At 46.8% G+C, this 21,874-nt stretch overlaps 1 protein-coding gene across 1 annotated transcript in view; it reads left to right on the top strand.

Moving 5' to 3' along the window:
- The window catches only part of ADAM9 (ADAM metallopeptidase domain 9), a 764,238-nt gene that overhangs the window by 404,597 nt on the left and 337,767 nt on the right, over positions 1-21,874 (top strand). The window contains exon 6 of the mRNA XM_085634568.1: positions 10,022-10,223. Coding sequence (XP_085490694.1) covers positions 10,022-10,223 — 202 coding nt within the window. The remainder of the gene's footprint in view (positions 1-10,021; positions 10,224-21,874) is intronic.

The following is a 21,874-nucleotide window of genomic DNA, read 5'->3' as shown; positions in this document are numbered from 1 at the left end:
CCGCAGCAGGAGGTCCCGGCAGCCCTGGCGTTGCTCTGGGGTGATGGCATCGGAGAGCCGGACCCCGTCCACGGAACCGTCTTTCTCCTGAGTCTTCAGGAGATCAGGGAGAGGCTCGGAGTCTTCTTCCGCCCCACTGTCTGTAGCCATCAGGAGGCTGAGTTCTGAGCGCACAAAGTGTGGTTTGAGTCTGTTGGTGTGGAGGACCCGAAGGGGGTTCCGGGTGGTCCCCATGTCGATGAGGTAAGTGACGGGGCTTTTGCGCTCGACCACCTTGAAGGGCCCCGTCCACTTATCTTGCAAGGCACATGGTTCGGTGGGGGACATCACCCACACTTGTTGTCCAGGTTCGAACTCGACGGAGGAGGCATTGTGATCATACCATCTCTTCATGTCTTCCTGGCTGGCCTCGAGGTTCGCCTTGGCCATCTCCCTGAAGCGCCGGGTCTGATTACGTAGGGCCAGGAGGTACTTGAAGACGTCTGGAGGGGTCTTTAGGGGGGCCATCTCCCAACCTTCTTTGACTAGGCTGAGGGGCCCTCGCACAGGGTGCCCGTACAGGAGTTCGAAGGGGCTAAAACCGAGGGACTTCTGGGGAACTTCCCGGTAGGCGAAGAGGAGGCACGGGAGTAGTACATCCCACTGGCGACGGAGGGGCTCTTCCAATCCCCCAATCATCCCCTTGAGAGTGCGGTTGAATCGCTCCACTAGTCCGTTCCCTTGGGGGTGATAGGGGGTCGTGAATCGGTAGGTGACCCCGCACTGTTGCCAGAGGGACTTCATGTATTTGGAGATGAAGTTCGTGCCTCGGTCGCTGACGACTTCTCGGGGGAAGCCCACCCGGGAGAAGATCCCCATTAGGGCCCGGCCAACCACCGGAGCTGTTACTGTTTGTAGAGGCACCGCCTCGGGGTAGCGGGTGGCGTGATCCACCAGTACTAGGATGAACCTATGTCCTTGTGCCGTGCGGGGGTCCAGGGGCCCCACAATGTCTATTCCTACCCTCTCGAACGGGGTGGTGACCACCGGGAAGGGTTGTAGAGGGGCCTTCAGCTTACGGCCACTCTTCCCGCTGGCCTGGCACGTGGGGCAGGACCGGCAGTGGTTCAGGACGTCGTTCCGCATCTTCGGCCAGAAAAAGTGGGTCACTAGGCGACTGTAAGTTTTGTCTTGGCCCAGGTGTCCAGCCAGGGGGACATCGTGGGCCAGATTGAGCAGGAAGTTTCTAAAGCGGAGAGGTACCACCAGTACTCGACCGGCCCCTAGCTCCGCGATCCTCTGTTCGCTGTATAGCAGGTCGTTCTCCCAGTAGACCCAGTGAGTTCCGGTGGAGTCCCCTGCGCTCTGGGCGCTGGCTTGTTGGCGGAGTCCCTCGAGGGAGGGGCAAGTCTTTTGCTCCTGGCGGAACTGTTCTTGGGTGGGCCCCCCTTCTTGACGCCACTGAGCCAGGCCGGGGACGTCCTGGAGGTGCGCGTCCCCTTCGGTCGTTGGCTCCGGGGGGTTGGCCTCATCGTTGTCTTCTACTGGGGCGACCGGGGGCGGAGGTGCTGGCCATTCCGGTTCTTCTGGTCGGGGAACGGCACGGGCTGCCCTGGACCGAGTGGTTACGCAGGCCCAGTCCGGGAGGCCCAGCATCCCCAGGTGCTCTCTTCTCTCGACGGTGGCCCATTGGGAACTCTCAAGGTCATTCCCCAGGAGGCAGTCCACGGGGGCATCATCCCGGACCGTCACTTTCAACAGGCCGGAGACCCCTCCCCATTCGAAGGGGACGCAGGCCATTTGACACAGACTTTCGGAATTGTCAGCTGAGCGGACGGGGCAGAGAATGTTCGGCAGGATCTGCTCGGGTTTCACCAGGTGACAGCGGACGGCCGTCACACTGGCGCCTGTGTCACGTAAGGCCTCGGCCCGATGCCCATTAATGGTCACCCACTGACCGTATTTCCTGGTGTTGGCGGGTAGGGGAGCCCGCGGGACTATGTCTTTTCCCCCTAGGCACGCTAGAACCATGGCGGCCGGTTCCCACTCTTGCTGGGCCGGCTCATACTCTTCCTGTTCCTCTGACAGTCGTTCTTCCCCCAGGGCGGCGGCAGCTACCTGGCGGGGCTTGGGTGTTTGGTTCTGCGGGCAGCTCGGGTCATTGGCGTAATGGCCGACTCGCTGGCATCGGTGGCACGTGACATTGGCTCGGAACCCTGGACGCATCGGGGGGTTTCCCCGGCCGGCCGGGGGCGGGGTGCTGGCCACGGGTGTTGCCGGGAGGTTGTCTCTCCCTCGCCCCTGGCCTCCTCCTCCTCCCCGAGGACGGTGCTGGCCTTGGTTGCTTCGGTTCTGCTCGTGCGGTCCTCTCCGGCCAACTCGGGTGCTCTCCCATCGGTCAGCTTCAGCGGCGAGCTGCCGGGGGTCGGTCAATTTACTGTCGAAGAGGTGCTGCCTGAGCTCGACGAAGCAGTTGTTCGATAGGTGTTCCCATACCATGAGGTTAAAGAGTTGTTCGTAGGTCGTTACATGGCTCCCCTTTATCCACCCCTCGAAGGCTCTGCTGAAATAGTTTACGTACTCCACCCAAGTTGTACCCGGGATCCGGGTGCAATCTCTGAACCTCTGGCGGTACATCTCGGGTGTGAGGCCGTAGCGGGTGAGGAGGGCAGCCTTCATGTGGTCGTAGGACGACATTTGGTGATCTGGGAGCTGCAACAGGGCATCGCGACCTTCGTTGACGAACCTCCCCCATAGTCCAGCTCCCCAATCACTCCGGTCGATCCGGTGGGAGGTCATGGCGATCTCGTAGGCTTTGAACCACTGTTGTATGTCGTCTTCTCGGACATACTCTCGGACAACATCCTTGGGGATGTGGACTTTTTTCTCGGTTGCCCCTGGGGTGTGCGGTCGCTCAGGCACCCCCGTCTCTTTATTCTGTTTCCGAAGTTCTATTTCCGCCAGTTTGCGTTCGTGTTCGAGTGTTATTCTTTTTTCCTCAAGCTCTCTCTGTCTCTGTTTTTCTTCTCGCTCCTCTCGGAGCCGCAGATGCTCTAGATTTAGTTTCTGCTCGGCTAACTGTAGTTCACCGTCCATCTTGAGTCGTGCCATTTCCAACTCGTGTAATCTGGTCCTTTCTCTTTCCTGGATCTCCTCCTGCGAGAGGCCCGTTCCCCTCTCCTCGGGAGCCGTGGCGTTCCCCTGTGGTGCGACACTGTTTTGGTCGGAGGATCCGGTGATCCCAGTTTCTGCCCACGACTCAAGGGCGCGCTTCAAATCCTCTTTGGTACTCAGGCCGGTGGTAGCAATGCCTAGTTCCATGCAGAATTGTTTAAGTTCGCGGTGGTTATACTCTTCCAACTTATCCATTTGGAACTTTTCAGTGGAACCGCTATCTTTAGCTGACATCGTGGTTTTGTCGTGGGGTGAGCTACTCTCTGTACGATTACGCGTTGATTCAGATCGCGCCGCTGGCCACCAATGTTAGACGGACCGGGAGGGTCGGCCGAGGGCAAGGGGAGAGGTCTCCGGGGAGAGCCGACTCCAGCGATCGTACAGACAAATAACTTCCCCCCCCCACAGACAGATACCACACAAGGAGATGAGTTAGCGTTCTTTATAAGCACTTCTTAAGGTACGATGAAAAGGTACAAGGAGGTCTGGACTCAGGGGTCCCCTCGATTCAAGTCTCTCAAGATGGGAAAGGGGGTAGCGGGACAGTCTGGTTACCAGTCTGGTAGTTGAGGTGGTATGGTGGGTAGCTCACAATCCTCGAGCTTAGGTGGTCTAGCTGGTACGGGCCGCGGCAGCGCCAGCAGGTCCCAGTGAAGATGGTCGATACACGGGCCGCGGCAGCGCCAGCAGGTCCCAGAGAAGATGGTCGATGTACGGTCCGCGGCAGTGCCAGCAGGTCCCGGTGAAGATGGTCGTTACAACGGGCCGCGGCAGCGCCAGCAGGTCCCGACGAGGATGGATGTTGCAGAAGGCCGCGGCAGCGCCAGCAGGCAGGACGATAGATCACAAGATAGGGCTACGGCAGCGCCAGTAGTCCGTCAAGGCTGAGTTCTCTCGGTGTCTCTCGACTCCAGGATACAACTGCCTTCCTGCTCCGCAGCTGCTCCAGTTATAGGGCAGGTGCCCTTTGATGTCCGGACCCTCGCACTTGGGGGTCGGAGGGTCCGGGATGAAGGTGTCCAGACACCCAGCGGGGGGGTGGAGCCGGTGCCTGGGGGAGCTGGAGGCGATCGTCACCTGGCGGGGGAGAGTCCTTGGCACTTCGTCCTCCCATTGACCTGCCAAGTGATCCGCTCACCTCCTGGGTGGATGGTGGTGCCGGGATGTCGGGGCCGGCCAGGCCCAGGGTTAGGGTCGGGGGGAGGCCACGCGGCCTCGTGGCGCAGGGCCCAAGATGGCGGCTTGACCCGGCCGAGGGAGCCGGTGGTGGCTTGGGCCCGTGCTACAGGGAGGTCCGAGGGCAGGAGTTCCGTCGGGAGACGGGGTGCGGGTGATTCTCGTGGGCCGCGCCTGGGGGGCCGGGGCTTGGGCCCTGTCATGCGGGGAGGGCGCAAGCCCTTCGTGTGGCCTGTCCAACAAAGGCGACGTCTGGTGAGAAGGTGTCAAGGAGGTCCCAGATCTGCATGGCATGTCTGTGCAGAGAGCACACGTTGAGGAGGATGCTCTTCGCGGCTTCAGTGGTGTTGGCGTTGGGTGTGGGGGGTGGCCGTGTGGTGTGGAGGGTGGTGAAGGTTCAGCGGCAGTGACTGCATGAGAACTGGCCGTGGGTGGTGTTCAGCGTCGACAGCTGACAGTTGTTGTTCCTTCCGGGGTCAAGTGCGAGGAGGGCAGCTGGGTCGTAGCGACGAGTGGTCGGAGAACCAGGGTCTCCGGCGCTGCTCGCGGTCAGGTCGTGGACGGGCACGCAGGACACCTGCTGGAGTGAGAGGGTGTGAGAAAAACGGTACTCTAATACTATAGTGTGGGAGTGTCCTAAATCACAGATTTTTTTGGAAAGAAATATTAGACATTGTAGAAATGTGTGATAACTCCAGATCCGGATATCCTACTTATATAGTACTAGGGCTATCTCGCTGATTGTCATATCCTTTACATTCTAGGAGTGGGGGATACATTTCCCTGATTCTATGCTCGGCTCAGCAATGTATTTTAGCAAAGTGGGGCACAGGTAATCTGCTGGATACAAAGGACTGATTATATGAGGTCGGGAGTAAGGTGGACAGGGAGAATCCATACAATGTATGACACAGTCCTCAGGGTTTGAGAAAGACGGTGCGCCGGTATGGCAAAGAAGCCTTAGAATTCCTGGAAATCACTTGCTTCAAACATCTACGTGTCCTCAACATAACGAAAGAAATACTGAAGAGGACAGGCGCCGCCGTTGTGGGGAAAAATACAATATGAACTCTCCAGGGAAGAGGACTCCGTTCTAGCCACCTTAGACAATCAGAAGCAACTAGTTTTGTCGAGCGGGCAGTAATAAGTTGATTACGGTTTGAGTTAGTTTGATTTATTTATTTATGCATTTTTATAAAGCGCAGACTTTACCCGAAGGTGTCAGAGCGCTGTACAATAGAACCAGTTACGTTACATGAGAGAAATGTTACAAAATAGAACGTACAAATATAGCAGGACACAGAATCAAACACAGCAAGCAGGAGATAGGGAAAAACATAGCAGGCAAGAACACAATATCAAACACAGCAAGCAAGGATTGTACAAAAAAAAAAATTACAACATTTACAATGACTAACGAACTTCCTGGCGGGGTCTGAGAATGAAGGAATTAGTTCTGAAAGTGTCTTTGGAATAGAAGAGATTTGAGGTCCGCTTTGAAGATCCGGATGGAAGTGGTGGCAGGGAGCAATGGAGGAAGCGAGTTCCAGATTCTCACCACATTGCCTGAGAACTATTGAGCAATCCATTTTTCCCTTTTAAAGGAGGGGGGCTCAAGCAGAAACTTTTCCGCATTCCGAGAAGGTCTCAAGCCTCCAGACAATTTAAGTTTATTCGTCAGATAGCGAGGGGACAAAGTGTGCAAGGCTTTGTGGGTGATGCAAGCCCTTTTGTAAATAGCTCTTGCCTCGATGGGAAGCCATCGGAGAGAAGACCGGATAGGAGTGATGTGGTCACCTTTGATTAACATCGCTTGCAGGGCTGTTGTTGTAGAGCAGCTTCTTGTAGTTATTGGTAAACCTGAATAAAAAAGAGTTAATCCTAAAAGTAGGGTGTCACATATATTCTTAGTTTTTAACGCGGTATGTTTAAGATTCTGCCACCAGATGGCAGTCAAAGACTAATTTTCTAGTACCATTTTCCATTTTTTTTTTTTTTTACCAGCTAATCTATCATCCTTATTTACTTAAAAAAAATAAGTAAAAGCGTCAGCATTTCACTACGTAATAAATGCAGGCCATGTCACTTATATGAGGGGCCTAGGCCTGTACTCGTGAAGTAGCTTCTCATCTCAAAGCACACAATCATCCTGATTAATAGGGCTAGTTGAAAGGTTGTTGAGTTGATATCAATGATAATTTGCGCCAATCTTTCGATCCTAAAATTACAGATGAGCTTGACCGCAAGAATAAGAATTTGGGCAAATCGTTCACCTGACGCAGAAGATCCTAATTACGACCTATTTCTGTTTCTGGTTGGACGTGGCTTGGAACAAAACTGGCAATTAAAAGTATTTGCAAACTTCGACCCTTAAGGGCTCGCCCAGCTCATCTCTGCCTTAACCCACAGAGGTAGATACCTTCGAAAAAAACAGTTTAAGCACACTTCACTTTTCTTTGGTTCTAAGTTGAATGGAGGAAGTTCCAGCGCCCCCTGGAGATCTGCGGCCTGGGCGTTCGCACATGCTAAAGGGCGGCCCTGGACCCAGCTCGTCAAAGGCCTTACAAGTTCGTGGTCCATCTCAAATTCCGATTTAAACATTCTTTAACCATCTTATTTATTTATTTACATTTTTATACAATGCACCTTGACCTTAGAGCGGTCCTTACCATTCCATCTTCCAGAAAGAGTTGCTGACTAACTGTTCTCCACATAAGCAGGTACCAAGGAGAGATACCTGCCTGGATTCAGGGAAGACTTGGCCATCTCTGTTTTGATGGATACAAGGAAAACTCGGTAAGGCCGTATATCACATATTCGCAAGGACCCTTAGTGCAGTTACCCCAGTTCAGGGACATAAACCGTACTCACTCAACATGGCGGCTGTTTTTGCTACAAAGACCTCACCAGCATGTAAAGGCTAGATTGCAGCCTCAAATGCGAACGAGAAAGACCTTGACTGTGCTGGATGACGCTTGCAAAAATGCCCTCACCAAGAGGCGCTGCAAGGTGGTTTGAAGGGTGAATAGGCCATTTTTTCTACCCAACCTAGACAGGCAGCTGGTCGCAGCAACAAAGTATTCAGAATTAACTGAGGCATGATTGAACTGGAAGCAGCCAAGAAGGCACTGTAGACAACCAACCACCGTGCAAAAATGTTTAATTGTTTTTCGTTGAAAGATTCTGAAAATCCGAGACGGCAAACAGTGTAACGTGGAAATCCTCCCCATCCACGTCACTCCACCCCACATACAAGCAACCATGCATGATTGGCACTTGGCATTCAGATCACATGGAGAAACCAAATGCTCTTTAGCTAGAGTTGTGCAAGGGTTCATGACCCGGTGCAAGACAAAAATGCGAACCCTTGTCTTGTACGCAGCATATGAAATAGTGCTAGAGCGCTAAAGAAAATTGGGCAAGCATCCTAGGGATAGCCATAAATGGCTCAGACTGAAGTCAGAAAATTGGGACCTGTTCCTCCCGCTCCTTAAGCCACACACGTCATTTGTGCTGTTTTGGAGAGCTCCATCGTTTCACTGCAAGTAATCACAAAGCAGCAGCTGCAGCTTGAAATATACTCTAATGGGTCCCAGCAGGCTGGCAGTGATGCAGTACACCAGCAACAGATTGCAAACTACCACAGACACATATGAGCTGAGACCAAGAAGTGCGGTCTGTGTGTGATCCTCTCAAAGAGTGGGATCCTAGTAATCTTGGGGGGGGGGGGGGGGGCTATCGAGAATGCACCCTTTGAACTTACCTTAGCAATTGTGAGAGACTTCTCCATGATTCAGGACACCACAACCCCTGCTTCCCAAGCTCTTGGTTTGGTCCAAAGCTGTCTTTGCTTAAATGTTGCTATTGTGCTGCTCATAAAACATCAACCTTAACCATGATTTGAGAAGGGCTCTCTGTCCCAGAAAAATAAAAATAAATTAAATTACCAGTGCTCCAGTACTATCCAGACAGATTACAGAAGCATAATCAAAGCTGGGACACTGATGAAAATGTACACGCTCTATGGAATCCAAAACAAGGCGGCACTTTATACCTGATCCTAAAGAAATCAAAGCACCTCGGCTGGGAAAAAGCCATAATGCGCACTGCCTTCAAAGCCTTTGGGCGTGAATCCCATTAGACAACGACCCTCCTGCACTCTAGGGTACATGCTTAGGTTTGATAGTACTACCCGTTACCCATCCCAGATTCAGCAGCAAAAAGCACGAGTATTGAACCCGGAACCCTTAACACCCCGAATCCTCTCTTGAGGCGCTAACCTAGTCTAACATCCTTCAAGATAGCCTTGCAGATATGCCTTTCTAAGGATTCATTCAGCTGTCATCAAGCGGATCACACATAAAGGGACCTGGAACCTCCAACAAAAGCTCACAGGACCCTACATAGCCAGCATCCGATGACCCAATTCAGAATCCTTCCAGTTAGCTAGCTGATTTCCTACCACTCTCAAATGAACTTCTCCTAATAAGTTCTACATTCACTTATTTCAGTTGAAGTTAAAGAGGCCTTAAAGCGACAAGTCACAACTTTACAAAGAAGAGAAAATGAATAAAGGATAAAGAACACGTTGATGAATAGATTAATGCAAAATTATATTTCATGAAATTGATTTTCCCATACAAGCAGTAGAATGCTTCCTTGTTAACTAATGAATCAGTGTAGCATAAATAATCAAAATTATTTGCTCAGATAGTGGAACATCTATAGATTCATACCCACACATTCTATAATCGCTGTCCTGTGAACCACCCCTCTGGCGCTGAGATTTTTCACAAGTTTCTAAGGTGATTCAAATCAAAGTTATTTCCAGTTTAGATTACGTTTGGTTAGTTTTGTAGTTGAAGCCCTGATGGGGTTGTAATCCTTTTTGTTCATAAAAGGACCCAACCGCAAAAGCCATATACCAGTGCATTACCGAGCGTTAATAAATCCATCATAACTATTCACTTAAAGCAATACATTTCAGGATTACCTTGTGATATGCATTTTGAGGAGTATGAAATACTTTCATATACACCAGAGCCTTCAGCTATGCTAATTCTGCTTGGTTTCTTCTATGAACGGACCTTTTACGTGACAATTGTTGCTGTTGAACCGCATATGCTATTGCCATGTTCTTCGTATGCTATTTCCCTGCTCTATCCCACACCGCGTTTGTGCTCTTACGCTCCCCAGTTAAATATCGTCCGTTGATGATTCTTCTACAGTATGTAGGAAGGTTCCGTAGGTAACAACAGTTTTCAAGATCTAAATGAGTCCTGTTCATTTTAAGAGGATGATTTGGCAAGGAGTTAGTGCGAGAAGGGGAATTGTGATAATCTGCTATGCACACTGCACATTACAGTGTTGTATCTGAGCAAAATGAGCTGCAAGTTAATGGTTGATTCGGTATCTTTTGCCCTTTTACTGGGTTGTTAATATATGTGCGACTTAGGGTTGTCGACCATTTGCTGTCTTTTAGCATCGGAAATTTTAAGTGTTTATACAACTTAGCCAAAGTTATTCGTTTGGTTAAAATTTATCTAATTGTGTGTTAAAAAAAAAATTGTGATATTTGGGATTGTCTATTTATGAATTGGGTAATGTGCAATATTTCAGTAAAAATATAATTCTTGGAAATAAAGTATTTTGATTGATGGATTGATTGGTGATATTTGTTTCCCACTCACAGGGGGTTGCTGCAGCTAGAGAATGTCAGCTATGGCATTGAGCCTCTAGAGTCTTCCACAGATTTCCAGCATCTCGTCTATCGCTTAGAAAATGTGAAGAGGGAACCTCTGATGTGTGGAACCCCAAAGAGCCAGCATCCGGTCGTTCCAGAAGAGGAAGACGAGGAGCAACTCCACCCGCCTTCTATGAGCCAGCTTCTGCGGGTACGTTAATATCTACACGAGTCAGTTTCCTACATGAAAATATATTCCTTGTGGTTCAAAGTTAGATGACGTTGGTCACCTCAGCTTGGCTGATTTTAAACATTTGCGATATATGTTACGAGTCGTGCATCTAGCAGCAATAGTTACATTCTACATTAAAATGTTAATCAAAGCATGTTTCTATACCTCTTCTTGACACAAAATTGAGCAATATCTCCACTTGTGTACATAGTGACCCTACACATCTATTCTGGTGGTGACAAGAAGAGCACTCACTGTCCATATACACCACTTGATTGATAAACTACATTGATTTTACGTAGTGTGTTATATAATTACAAACTGCTAAAGAGCAGCTGGGGGGGGGGGGGGGGGGGGTGACTTTCATACAGCTCCCTCTCAGCAGCTGTGTGATCTATGTTTGTCAGCAGAATCCTCTGTTTCATCTAAGACAGAAAAACCAGGAATTTGAGAAGAAACCTGCTGCCAGTTACTTCACCGTTGATTGCGTGTCATTCCGAAGCGTGTTTAGCACAACTACAGAGTGCATTGTGTGGCTCTGGAGCATTCTGGGTTTCTCATCTATGGTGCTTCTTCTTAACAAACCCAATTTCCTTATTTTCTGTATTTTAAGCTAAACATTCTAATTGTCTCTTCGATCTATATTTCTGTTATAATTTGATATCAAAACGAAAATGCTTCCTTTACTCTAAAGGATATCCAAATTAGGTTTTTATGAATGAGGAAAGATGAGTGATTACACAATATACTACCACATTAATTTGAAGTGTGTAGCACTGGATATCATCCTTCTTTTTCTGTGTGATTGTAAAGTTGGATAATGCCTCCATCCCAGTTTAGCATTGAATTATTCAAATAATAGCATTAAAAGTTGCCTTGTGGAGATTTTGTGACTCTCAGTGGGCTTTAAACATTCAGTCAAGCTGTCTGGATACGTGATTTAACTCCCATGTCGTTTGTGTAGAGAATGTGTGCCTCCATTAGATAGAACAGTTGTATTTTATAGATACAAAAATTAATTGTGCATCCAAGAAACTGTGCATGCAAATTCATTCCCTGATTAAGCTCTGTTTCACTCTAGCTCTTCTTTTGCATCCCTTCCTAGGGGAGTGATAATATAGTCAACAAGTGAGTAACATGACATGGAGCCAAGGTGTTGCCTGAGGTGAAGGGTGGGTAATGGCAATAGCAATGATGCAATGAAACAATAAGAGAGACATTAATACTGAAACTTACATTTCCATACTTTTTATCAAGTTTCTTGCATTTCCCAGTTTTGCATAGAGAATTCCCAGCAAGACATACTTGGAAAAGATTGTAGCACAAGCCATGCTTTGAACAGAAATCCTTCACAGAACGTTTTCCTAACTGTGAAACTCCAGTAAAACTAGCACCAAGAGTGGGGTGCTTGTAAAAAGCGTCTGAATCAGTCCACAACCCTGTGCTAGAAGAGGACATTTTAATAATGAGAGGAAACAACATTTTAGGAAGCAACTGAAGCAATTTTATTACCTGTATAATTTAAGCTGCATACAATGAATCGCAAAGAATTATACTTAAACAAGGTGGAACTTTAGAAGTGTTCAGCAACTCCAAATATGTAAGCAGTTAACCAAACTAACCAATAGTAAGGTAAAATGCGCTGGTGCAAAATCGGCATTTAGTTGCATATAGCCTAATTATCTACCACTATATAATTTAAAAATAGCTTATCAAAATTCATACATATGCTTTGCTCAGCCTTCATCTATAGAAGTATTTGCCAATGGTATACTAGAATCACTAAATCTAAAGTACAGACATGTTAACAAGACATACCTGGGAGAATAAACATCATGTCATTATACATTTCAAACAATTACTGGGTCACTGTTGCTGGGTGTCTACAAGACCCCGCCCCACTAAGGGACTCTGGCCCATATTGTACTAAGGCTTGTTGCGGTTCCAATAGGTTTGATTCACAAAATCAGACCGTTTCTGACCACAAAAAGGCCTTTTGGTATGTAACAAACACAAATTGTGATTCGTTAACAGGTTACTGAATCGCAATTTGTTCTTGCAAGTACATACTTAACTGATATTTGGAAAGGGCATGTCTCAGAGCGTCCCTTCAAAATATGGATTTAAAATTGAATGTAGTAATGTTTTACGACAGAAATCCGGTTGGGTCCAAAGTTGAACTAACATTTTTAAGAGTAGGCAGTGGTCCCATGGACCCAGTGGCGGCTGGTGGAATTTAAAGAGTAGGCAGTGGTCCCATGGACCCAGTGGCGGCTGGTGGAATTTGAAAGTGGTTGGGCGTAAGACCAATTAACACATTTTACCAAGTGAGGCTGATGTCTCTCATGGATTTATAAGCCTGGAATGGTCATTATCTGTGGTTGGAGACCCCTGCTTTAGACTCTCTCCACCGCAGGTCTTGGCACTAGCCAGAGAGCAGATTTTGTGTTCTATTGTTTCAGCGCAATCTGTGCCCTATGAAAAGTATCGTTTATTTATCATCAAAAAATTAAGCTTGACCAGGAAGCAAACTGTATTTTGCAGATTTTACATTCCCTCTATGAATCTGATCTTGCATGTCACTTTAGTTAAAGATAACACAGACACTCTAGCCACACTCAAACTGGAGTAGCCATGCGCCCAAACATATTTCTTTATTTTACAAATGCACCATTAAAGGAAATAAGTGAAAACATAACAGATAATCAGTGCTTTATGTGTTCTATAGCACTGCATATTTGATGTATGAATATTTGAACAAAATATTTTTTATATGTGCTTGATATTACAGTTCTGTAGTGTAACAATATTGAAGATATCTGCCACTATTACCACCCATCTCTGTGGTACTCATTTTCTTCTTTTTGGAAAAATGGTAAGATGAGCTCACCCTGCTGCTGTTAAAACCTGTGACTTGAAGATTATGCACAGATCCCAATAGTATATGTTAAACTCTACTGAGCAATCCTAGTGCAGTCTCACTCCACTGCCTAGCTCATGTATTTAAAATATATTTCAGTGAAAAAGTCAGATTTGTATATGGTGACACTAGGAATCCATGAAAAGTATCATGTTGAAAGGCCAGCTTCACTTGACTTGCCCAGAAAGTACATGGTAAAATCTCTGCTTCAGGTCGAAGAGCTCATTGAAGCTAGAACACAGTTACAACCATTGTTAAAGCTGGATATTTAGCACAGGTTTATGCTTAGAATAGATAAGCCATAATTAGTCGCTCCAACTCCATTCTAGGAGATCGGCGGCCTCTCAACTCTCCTTAGAGAGTTGTCGTACTTATTGGTCAAGTTCAATATGTGCTTGCACAAAAAAGCCAGTCAAAAGACAGACACCAATGTGAGTGAATTGCATCTGTTGAAAGCAGTTGAACTATGCTTCTACAAAGTATTTAATCCAATAGTTATTTAGACCTAATGAGGCCTGTAGAAACAATATAGGCTGAAACGCGTCAACAGCATTAAAGGAGGAAAATGAAAATGTGATTAGACAAAAATATAGAAAGGTTCATGATTAGACTTGTTTTATTGAATGGTAACGGCATTCAGGTTTATGATAAAATGCAGAAGTAAAGAAGATGTAGATATGATATATGCCCCATGGAATAGTTTTCTGAAAGGCAAGAAAGAGGGCAAGCAATACTGACTGAAAGAGGAAAATAATGTACTCGCTGATGGTGAGGGAGTCAAGATTAAGAAAGAGCTGTTATATAAATATAATAATTTGTCTAATTCCCAGAAGGCCATACTCTTTTATATAGTTCTTGAGTTTCTCCATAACCTTGTGGTTAAGAGGATTCTCTTGGGTGTTTACATGTCTGCTGTAGGTGTTCCATCCTTCCAAAATTAAGTCTGCTGGGAAAGGTAGGGAAGAGTGCAAGTTTGTGGGAGATCATAAGAAACTCGCAGATGTGTAGTGCTTTCTTGCTCTTTGCACCTTGAAATCATGCTATGCAAAGGCAACTATAGAGGCCTTACCTGGAGGCGAGCTGTGAGGCATACTAACAGCCAACAGATGAGTGTTACAGAGAGGAAATTGTGTTTAGTTGAAAGCTGCCTGGTTGAGTTTTCCTTTCATTGGACAGTGAAACCTTTTTACCACCACTTAGATTGGGTGTTCTCCTGCTGGCTGTGAGAGGATATCGAGTCCTCACTCACAACCTGATCCAGCCAATAGAAGGGTGATGTTATGATGGTATCACAAAAAAAACCTGTAGTGTCTCCCTTCTTATTTTGCCAGTGTTGTAAAAGTCTCCCAAAGAGGTGATTTGTTCCACCTATCAGGAAGGAAAGTAGAAGCAGTTTATGTATTCCTAGGGTGTTAAGAGTATGGCAAATCAGTACAGGGCCACTGAACTTGTGTGTACATAGAGTTTGGTAAGCAAGGAGTTTAACTGTCACATAGGAGAAAATTAAATTAAGCTGTGGCTCAGACCTTTGTTTGGTATGGATGCTGAGGGGGTCATGGGTGGGGTTTGGTTGTTGGACAGGACAATCAGTTACAAATACATGGTGTATATAAACACTGCCTCGGATGGATACTTCTGATCACAGATTCCTCACCTCTAGAATAGCCCTAGGGGCCAAACTGGTTCCGGAAATGTTTGTATAGCAGTGATTCCGCTTGCCATTTGGTGTCAGCATGCTGCTCTGCATTGACTTAGTTCTGTCTGAAAGTGATAAACGAACCATATATAAGCACCACCTCTGCACACTGACGTCAGTACCTTTATTTTTGTGCCCCTTGATGTGGATCCAGAGCTACGCTTCCCTTTTTCCTCATCAGTTGACATCATTTATTTCTTCAAAAATTCTCAATCAATGTGCAAGGGAATTATGTCCCCTCCAAAAACTACAAGACTTAAACCTTGTTCGGACTGTTGCAAGCAAATGTCTGTGACAGTTCTACTCAAAGTATGGGTTTGGTGTTTGTGCTCTGGACACTACTCCCTCATTAATGTGAAGGCGATCCGGGGATGTGAAGCGAAGCTGTACATTGCAGAGCACCAAAAGAAACTCCCAAGTCCTGCTTCTGCTCAAAATCCATAGTGGGGACCCGATTCTACAACGGGTCCTCATCGCAGATGAAGTCTTCAGGTATGTCCAAATTGAAGTTGAAACAGAAACACAAGAAAGCAAAGTGGGCTTGTTCCATCTTGCCACTTTATATCTCCAGGGAAGTTGCGAGGGCATTAAGGTACCACTTGGTCTCGCTGCTGATTCACTGAGGAGCCAATTCAATGCACCTGAGTTCCCCAGGTCATCGGCGACGTTGCAACAAATCAAGGACTTTAGAACATTCATGTAACACATCTTTGGGACTCTTCCAGTTCCTTCTGGCATGCCTTTGCAACCCAGTGATCCTCGGGGCACTCCAGTTGGGCCACTGGACCTGCTTTGGTGCCAACTTCTACTCTGACTCCAAAATCTGACAGAAACTTCTAGCTGCAGATTCCTTACCTTAGAATATTCCCCAGGCATCAGACTGGATCTGAAAAAGTGTCTGTATCAGGGGCGACTCCTCAGCTAAGGCGGAGAATCGAGCCCTCACTGCCTTTCAGCAGGGCAAAAAAGTAAAAGTAAAATGATATTGATGCAATGTTATCATTTTATTTTTCCATACTTAGGCAGTTTTGTGGGGTGGGGATAGGTTGTCCAGTGCAGGGGGGAGGAGTGGTGGCACCCTCCTAAGTGTGCATGAATGTTTGGCTGGCCCTCTGGAGCTGGCCAAACATTAATGCACACTTATCATGTTCTCCACCCAGGCTGCATTACAGCCTGGGTGGAGAACATGCCCAGGCTCCCAGTCCCCATCTGAGCACCAAACCAAGGTGCTCAGACCAACCACAACGCTGCATTTCAGCATTGTGATTGGTCTAGGGGAGCCTGGGTGCTTCCTGTTCAAACAGAAGCCAGGAAGAGGATGTAGGAGAGGTGTTGCAGCTGGCCGGCCCGCGGGTAATGAGATTCTTTTTCTTTTTTTAAGCAGGGCATTGTGGGTCCCAGGTTCTGTGCCGAGAGGCTCCTCAGCACTGAAGTGACTGGGACGTCCGGGCATTTCACTGTTCGTGAACAACCTGTTGGGATTTTATAACACCATTCTAAACGAGCCTTAGACGATGGTGCCTGGCAGATCACAAATGGAAGTTGCACCCCGAGGTGGCCCAGGGAATCTACCAGCAATGGGGAGAAACCAGGCTGGATCTTTTCAGTTCTGCATGCTGGAAGTCCCAAGGAGGTCCCCTCTGGGAGAGCTATTCCAGCTAGAGCAGAGCACGGGACTCCTATACACGTTTCCATCCCTACCTCTCCTTCCTTGAGTTCCGAGGATCAGGAACCCGGCCCTAGGTATCCTAATGGCTGTGGATTGGGCTAGGATATTGTGGTACCCAGAACTTCTGGTCATGACTGTCTGTCGCACAGTCAGTCTTACAGTTAGGAGAGGGTCTTTAGTCACAGCAGCGGAACATGGTTCTGCACTGGGCCTGCACACCATATGCCTCCATGCATGGAGATGGAACGGCTGCAGTTGACTGTGTTTTATCTTCCTACTGGGGTTGTGGATGATATCCTCCTGCCTGGATTCCCTCTTCAAAGTCCATTTACTCTGGGTGCTGGGACAAATGTGTGGGCCAGTGTGGAGTTTGCGACACAGGCCCATTATAAGACAAAGTGTCTGATGCCCTATTGTTTCTTTTGCAAAAGAAACAATTAATGGACGAAATGCGGGGCAATGCAAACATTCACCCCCAGTCACAAGAATCGGAGTTAAATCCATCATTTTTGTGCTCACCACACCACCCCAGTTTGGACCCAGCCATATGCAAATCAGTCTTGACCCTGTTCCTTGTGGGAACAGTCCAGCCTGAACTGCCAAGCCAGGTCCTCCCTGGACCGGGAACAAGCTTCCTGGGACCGGCTTCAGGGCATCACCCTTCATCAGCCAGGCTAGCTTGAATCCAGTGGTGTAGTGAGCACGGGACCCACGTCTGGGCATACCCTTCTCACTTAGGGCGACATATGAAAAAAAAACAATTGATGGACGGAATGCTTTTGCTCACCACACCACCCTAGTTTGGATCAAGCCATATGCAAATCGGTCTTGACCCTGTTCCTTGTGGGACCAGTGCAGCTTGTATCCAGTCCAGAGAGGACCTGGCCTGGCAGTTCAGGCTGGACTGTTCCCGTGAGGCACAGGGTCAAGACTGATTTGCATATGGCTGGGTTCAAACTGGAATGGCATGGTGAGCAAAAAAAACTATGGATTTAGTCCCAGATCTCTGTACTGGGGTGAATATACGACATAGTTCTGCATTCTGTCCATCAATTGTTATTTTTGCATTTCTCACCCCGAGTGGGACGGATATGCCCAGACGTGGGTCCCGTGCTCTCCATGCCACTGGAGTCAAGCTATCCTGGCTGATGAGGGGTGAAACCCCAAAACCGGTCCTAGGATGCTTAGTTCTAGTCTAGGGAGGACCTAGCCTGGCAGTTCGGGCTGGACTGTTCCCATGAGGCACAGGGTCAAGACTGATTTGCATATGGCTGGGTTCAAACTGGAATGGCATGGTGAGCAAAAAAAGATGGCTGTAGGCCCAGATCTCTGTACTGGGGTGCATGTATGACCTTGTTCTGCATTCTTTTCATCAATTGTTCTTTTCGCTATTGTTTCTTTTGTCTTTGTCTCAGTAAGGACTTGCAGTGGCCACCATTAAACATTATTTGCTGACCCTTTCAGCCTTTTTGTATTTGCTAGACCAGCCAGCTTTGTTTAACCCCTTCGCCGCGGCGGGAATTCCGCCGCGGCGCTGGGGGGTGCGGGGGGGGCAGCGCGGTGGCGCTGTGCTCATGACGGAGCCGCTCCGTCATGAGCCACGGTTGAGCTGTGCTCATGACGGAACGGTTCCGTCATGACTCCGCCCAATTGCGTTGTCCCCCCGCACAGGCGGGGAAACAGCGCCGCGTGGGCAGAGCGGCCGCCAACGGTCGTGGCATGACGGAACCGTTCCGTCATGAGCACACGGCAACCGTGGCTCATGACGGAACGGTTCCGTCATGAGCGGGGAAGGGGTTAAATCACTTGATGATGTTCCTTAAAAGGTATAACACTTGTTCCTACTTTAACCCTTTTTGGTGACACAGTGGCATCAGTTTGTTCCTGACTTTCCTCATGTGTGCTACCTCCAAGGCTATGTGCAGATGCTCATTATGTCTTTTGAGACTGAAGACTTTTTTTTAACTTGTTTTGATTACTTCATCTAGTTGCTTGAAGCTTTCTTGGTGCAGCAGCACCACCATTTCCCCAGACAATCCGGTATTGAAGACCAAGACAGCCTTTTTACCAAAAGTCATGACAACTTTTCACGTTGGGCAAACTATCAACCTTCCAATGTTTTTGCCCCGCCTCATCCCTCAAATGAAGTGAAGTCACTCCATCGGTTGGACAACAAAAGAGCTTTAAGCTTTTTACATTGATCACGTCGAAGACCATTGGGTGGACAGTCAGCTTTTTGTAGGGTTCTCTGCGGAAAAGAAAGGTAAAACGAAAAGGAAGTTGTCAAGGTGGATAGTCCTCTGCATCAGGATCTGCTATGCACTGGCCAAGAAGCATCCACTGGAAGGTCTGAAGGCTCATTCCACAAGCGCCAAGTCCTCTACCACTGTGTTGGCATGTTCTTGACATTTGTCAGGCCGTAATGTGGGTGTTCACACACACATTCACAAAGCCCTATTGCTTTGACAACCAGGTATGACGGGAACAACCTTTTGCCAGCTCAGCACTGCAGGACATTTTGGTTTGAGGTACTGCTTCAGTATCTATTCTAACGGTGAAAAATCTACAGTTAGAAGTAATCACCAGAAGAAGAAGTTACTTGCCTTTGGTCATGGTCTTTCCAGTGAATACTCTATCTAATTGCAGATTCCTCCCTGCCCTTTCACCTCCCCCTTCTGTGGTATGGTCTCAATTTACCATCTAAAAATGTCCCAAGGTAGAGATCTGCACACTGGTTCTCTGATTCGATTTTTGGCTCTGCATCCGAGGATACAGACCGAGTCAAGAAATAAGCTGATGTGAGCGCTTAGGATTGGCACTTATATGCATCTCTGTCTCTTCAGGACAGAACAAAGACCATGCAAAAGCACCTACTGGCTTGTGGGAGCACTGCTGTGTTTTGGCACTTAGGGATATTCTAAAGGTGAGGAATATGTGGTAAGATGGAGAATCTCCCAGAAAGAGTGTTACCAAAGGTAGGTAACTTGTTATTTTCTAGGCAGCCAATGTGCTCTTAGGTAATAGGGTTTTTACTTATACTTTATGTATTTGTATGATGCTTTGTATTTATTGGACAAGCAAAGATCCTATATTTGCTGGAGTCAGATTACACTGGGGAAATGGATTTTTTTAAATTGTATAATATCCTCAATATTATGACACGTAAGGAATGACTGATTATTTTTCTCAGTCTTATTATAATAAACCTAAATTTGTGCAAAAGTTTTTGTTTTTTATTGCTGAATTAGTGTTAAGCCCAGGAGAGCGATTCACAAAGGTAAAAGTATGAAATGGTTATGTTAGTCTTTCAATTGTGGATAGTTTCCCAATTAAAAAATAAATAAATAATTCTTCTACAATCCTTAGGAACACAAGCATTAAACACATTCCATATAATGTATGTGCTGATGAATGTGGTATCCCCATACAGTCCTGGATTCTGCCCTACTTCTTAACTGCATGTCAGTCTCAAAAACGTTGTATTTTTATAGGGCTAAGTAGTACTGTACAAATTTAATTCTACAGTGTTTTTAGTTTATTCAACAAAATAGCTTTTTCCTGTTCCGTTTTATTTTTTAAATGTTTAGGAGCCCTTTGTACATGCATCAGCATTACACACGACAACCAGTAGTGTAAGTGTACTTTAGTTTTGCATTCACTTGATAAAATTATCTGTACTTCAAATATTGTACCTTGCACATATTAAAACATTCTAACGGGCTGTGACATGCTAAAGGTATACATCACCTAACATTTTCTTTGCGATATAAAGCCAATGTCTTTGGCGTCTGTGGTTGAGAGACAGTAACCGCCTTGAAATTCAATCCAGAGGGGAAGGTGGAGGGTTAAATGCGGGCGAAAAAAAGCACATCCAGAAATTGTAATAAAATAAGGGGACAACCAAGAGGGATAAATCGGTGGTACAAGGAGAGGCAAGTATCTAATAATGGAAAGAGATTGAGAAGGCTTCATGGAGGAACTCAGGACCGTGAGCTTAATCTAAGATTGGGAAGATAAGTATTTGCTCTTGGAATATCGCGGGGTTGAACGACAAGGCTAAGAGGATAAGATATGCCGAACTCGTTAGACTAAACCCCTCCGATATAATATGCGTACAGGAGACACACATTCCGTGGGGGAAAAGAGAAGTATTATGAATTGCAGGGTATAATCTGGTGGCGTGTACTACCCAGACATCTAACATACAGAGTGTGGCTATTTTAGCAAAGACTACCATGGGAATGGCCAAACGGAAATTAGTGGATGCGTTGGGTAGATGGGTAATCATTGAACTCGTCATGGGCGGTACAGTGTGTGCAATTTATGGCTCTAACCAGGATGATCCTCAGATATTTGAGGATTTAGAAGTAGAACTTGCCACCTGGCCAACCCCTCTGATTCTTTGTGGGGACCTGAATATTTCTCTAGACCATGGGTCAGGGGTGTATATGGGTCGAAAGCCCAGGGTCTATAGGGCATTCAATTATTTAAAAACTAGTCATGGCCTGGTAGATATCAGGGCTACAAAGAACTTTGACAATCCTGGGTACACGTATTTTTCCTGCCCACATAAAATATACGTTAGGATTGATTATTTCTTTTGTACAAGGAATCTTGTTGAGCAAGCCGGGACTAAGAAACTCCCCAAAATAATCTCTGACCATAACCTTTTGATTTTAGAACTTGAAATAGCCAGTTTTAAAAGGCCACGGAGTAGATGGACTTTTGACCGTAAACTTCTTGTGAATAGCGAATATATTACACATATGAAAAAGTGGGCACAGGAATGTTTCGATATAAATGGGTTTAGTGCTAGCAGGGGGGTCGTGTGGGACTCATTCAAGGCGGCTCTTCGAGTCGAGGCTATTTCTTTTGTTATTAGGTCAAAAAAGCAGCAGAAATTAAAGAACTAATAATTGATGCAAGATCTAGCTAGGGCTGAAGAAGAGCATACCTCACTGATAGCACAGGGACTGGAGGGAGATCTAACCCAGTATCGAATAATTGCACTGAAAGCAGAGCTCACTAACTGGCTAAGTCAGAAATCAGCTGAGGAGTATCAATCGCACCGTAATAGTGTTTATGAAACAGGAGAACAAGTTGGCAGGAGGTTAGCGCTTCGTACTAGGCAGAAGACAGCGTTAAATGCCAAATCTTTGATTAAAATAGATGGGCAAGCCTATACCGATCCGGAGGACATAATCGGAGAGTTTCAAAATTATTACCAGGTCCTATATCAAGAAGACATTAATAAAAGTCGAAGAGATCTCTCAAGGTATGGCAGGGCTGTCTGCATACATCATTATTGGCGATGGGATGGATAGGCTCACGAGAGAGGAATTAGA

Source organism: Triturus cristatus, chromosome 11 (genome assembly GCF_964204655.1).
Source record: "Triturus cristatus chromosome 11, aTriCri1.1, whole genome shotgun sequence".
Taxonomy (NCBI): domain Eukaryota; kingdom Metazoa; phylum Chordata; class Amphibia; order Caudata; family Salamandridae; genus Triturus; species Triturus cristatus.
This window is presented reverse-complemented; position numbering and strand designations above follow the sequence as displayed.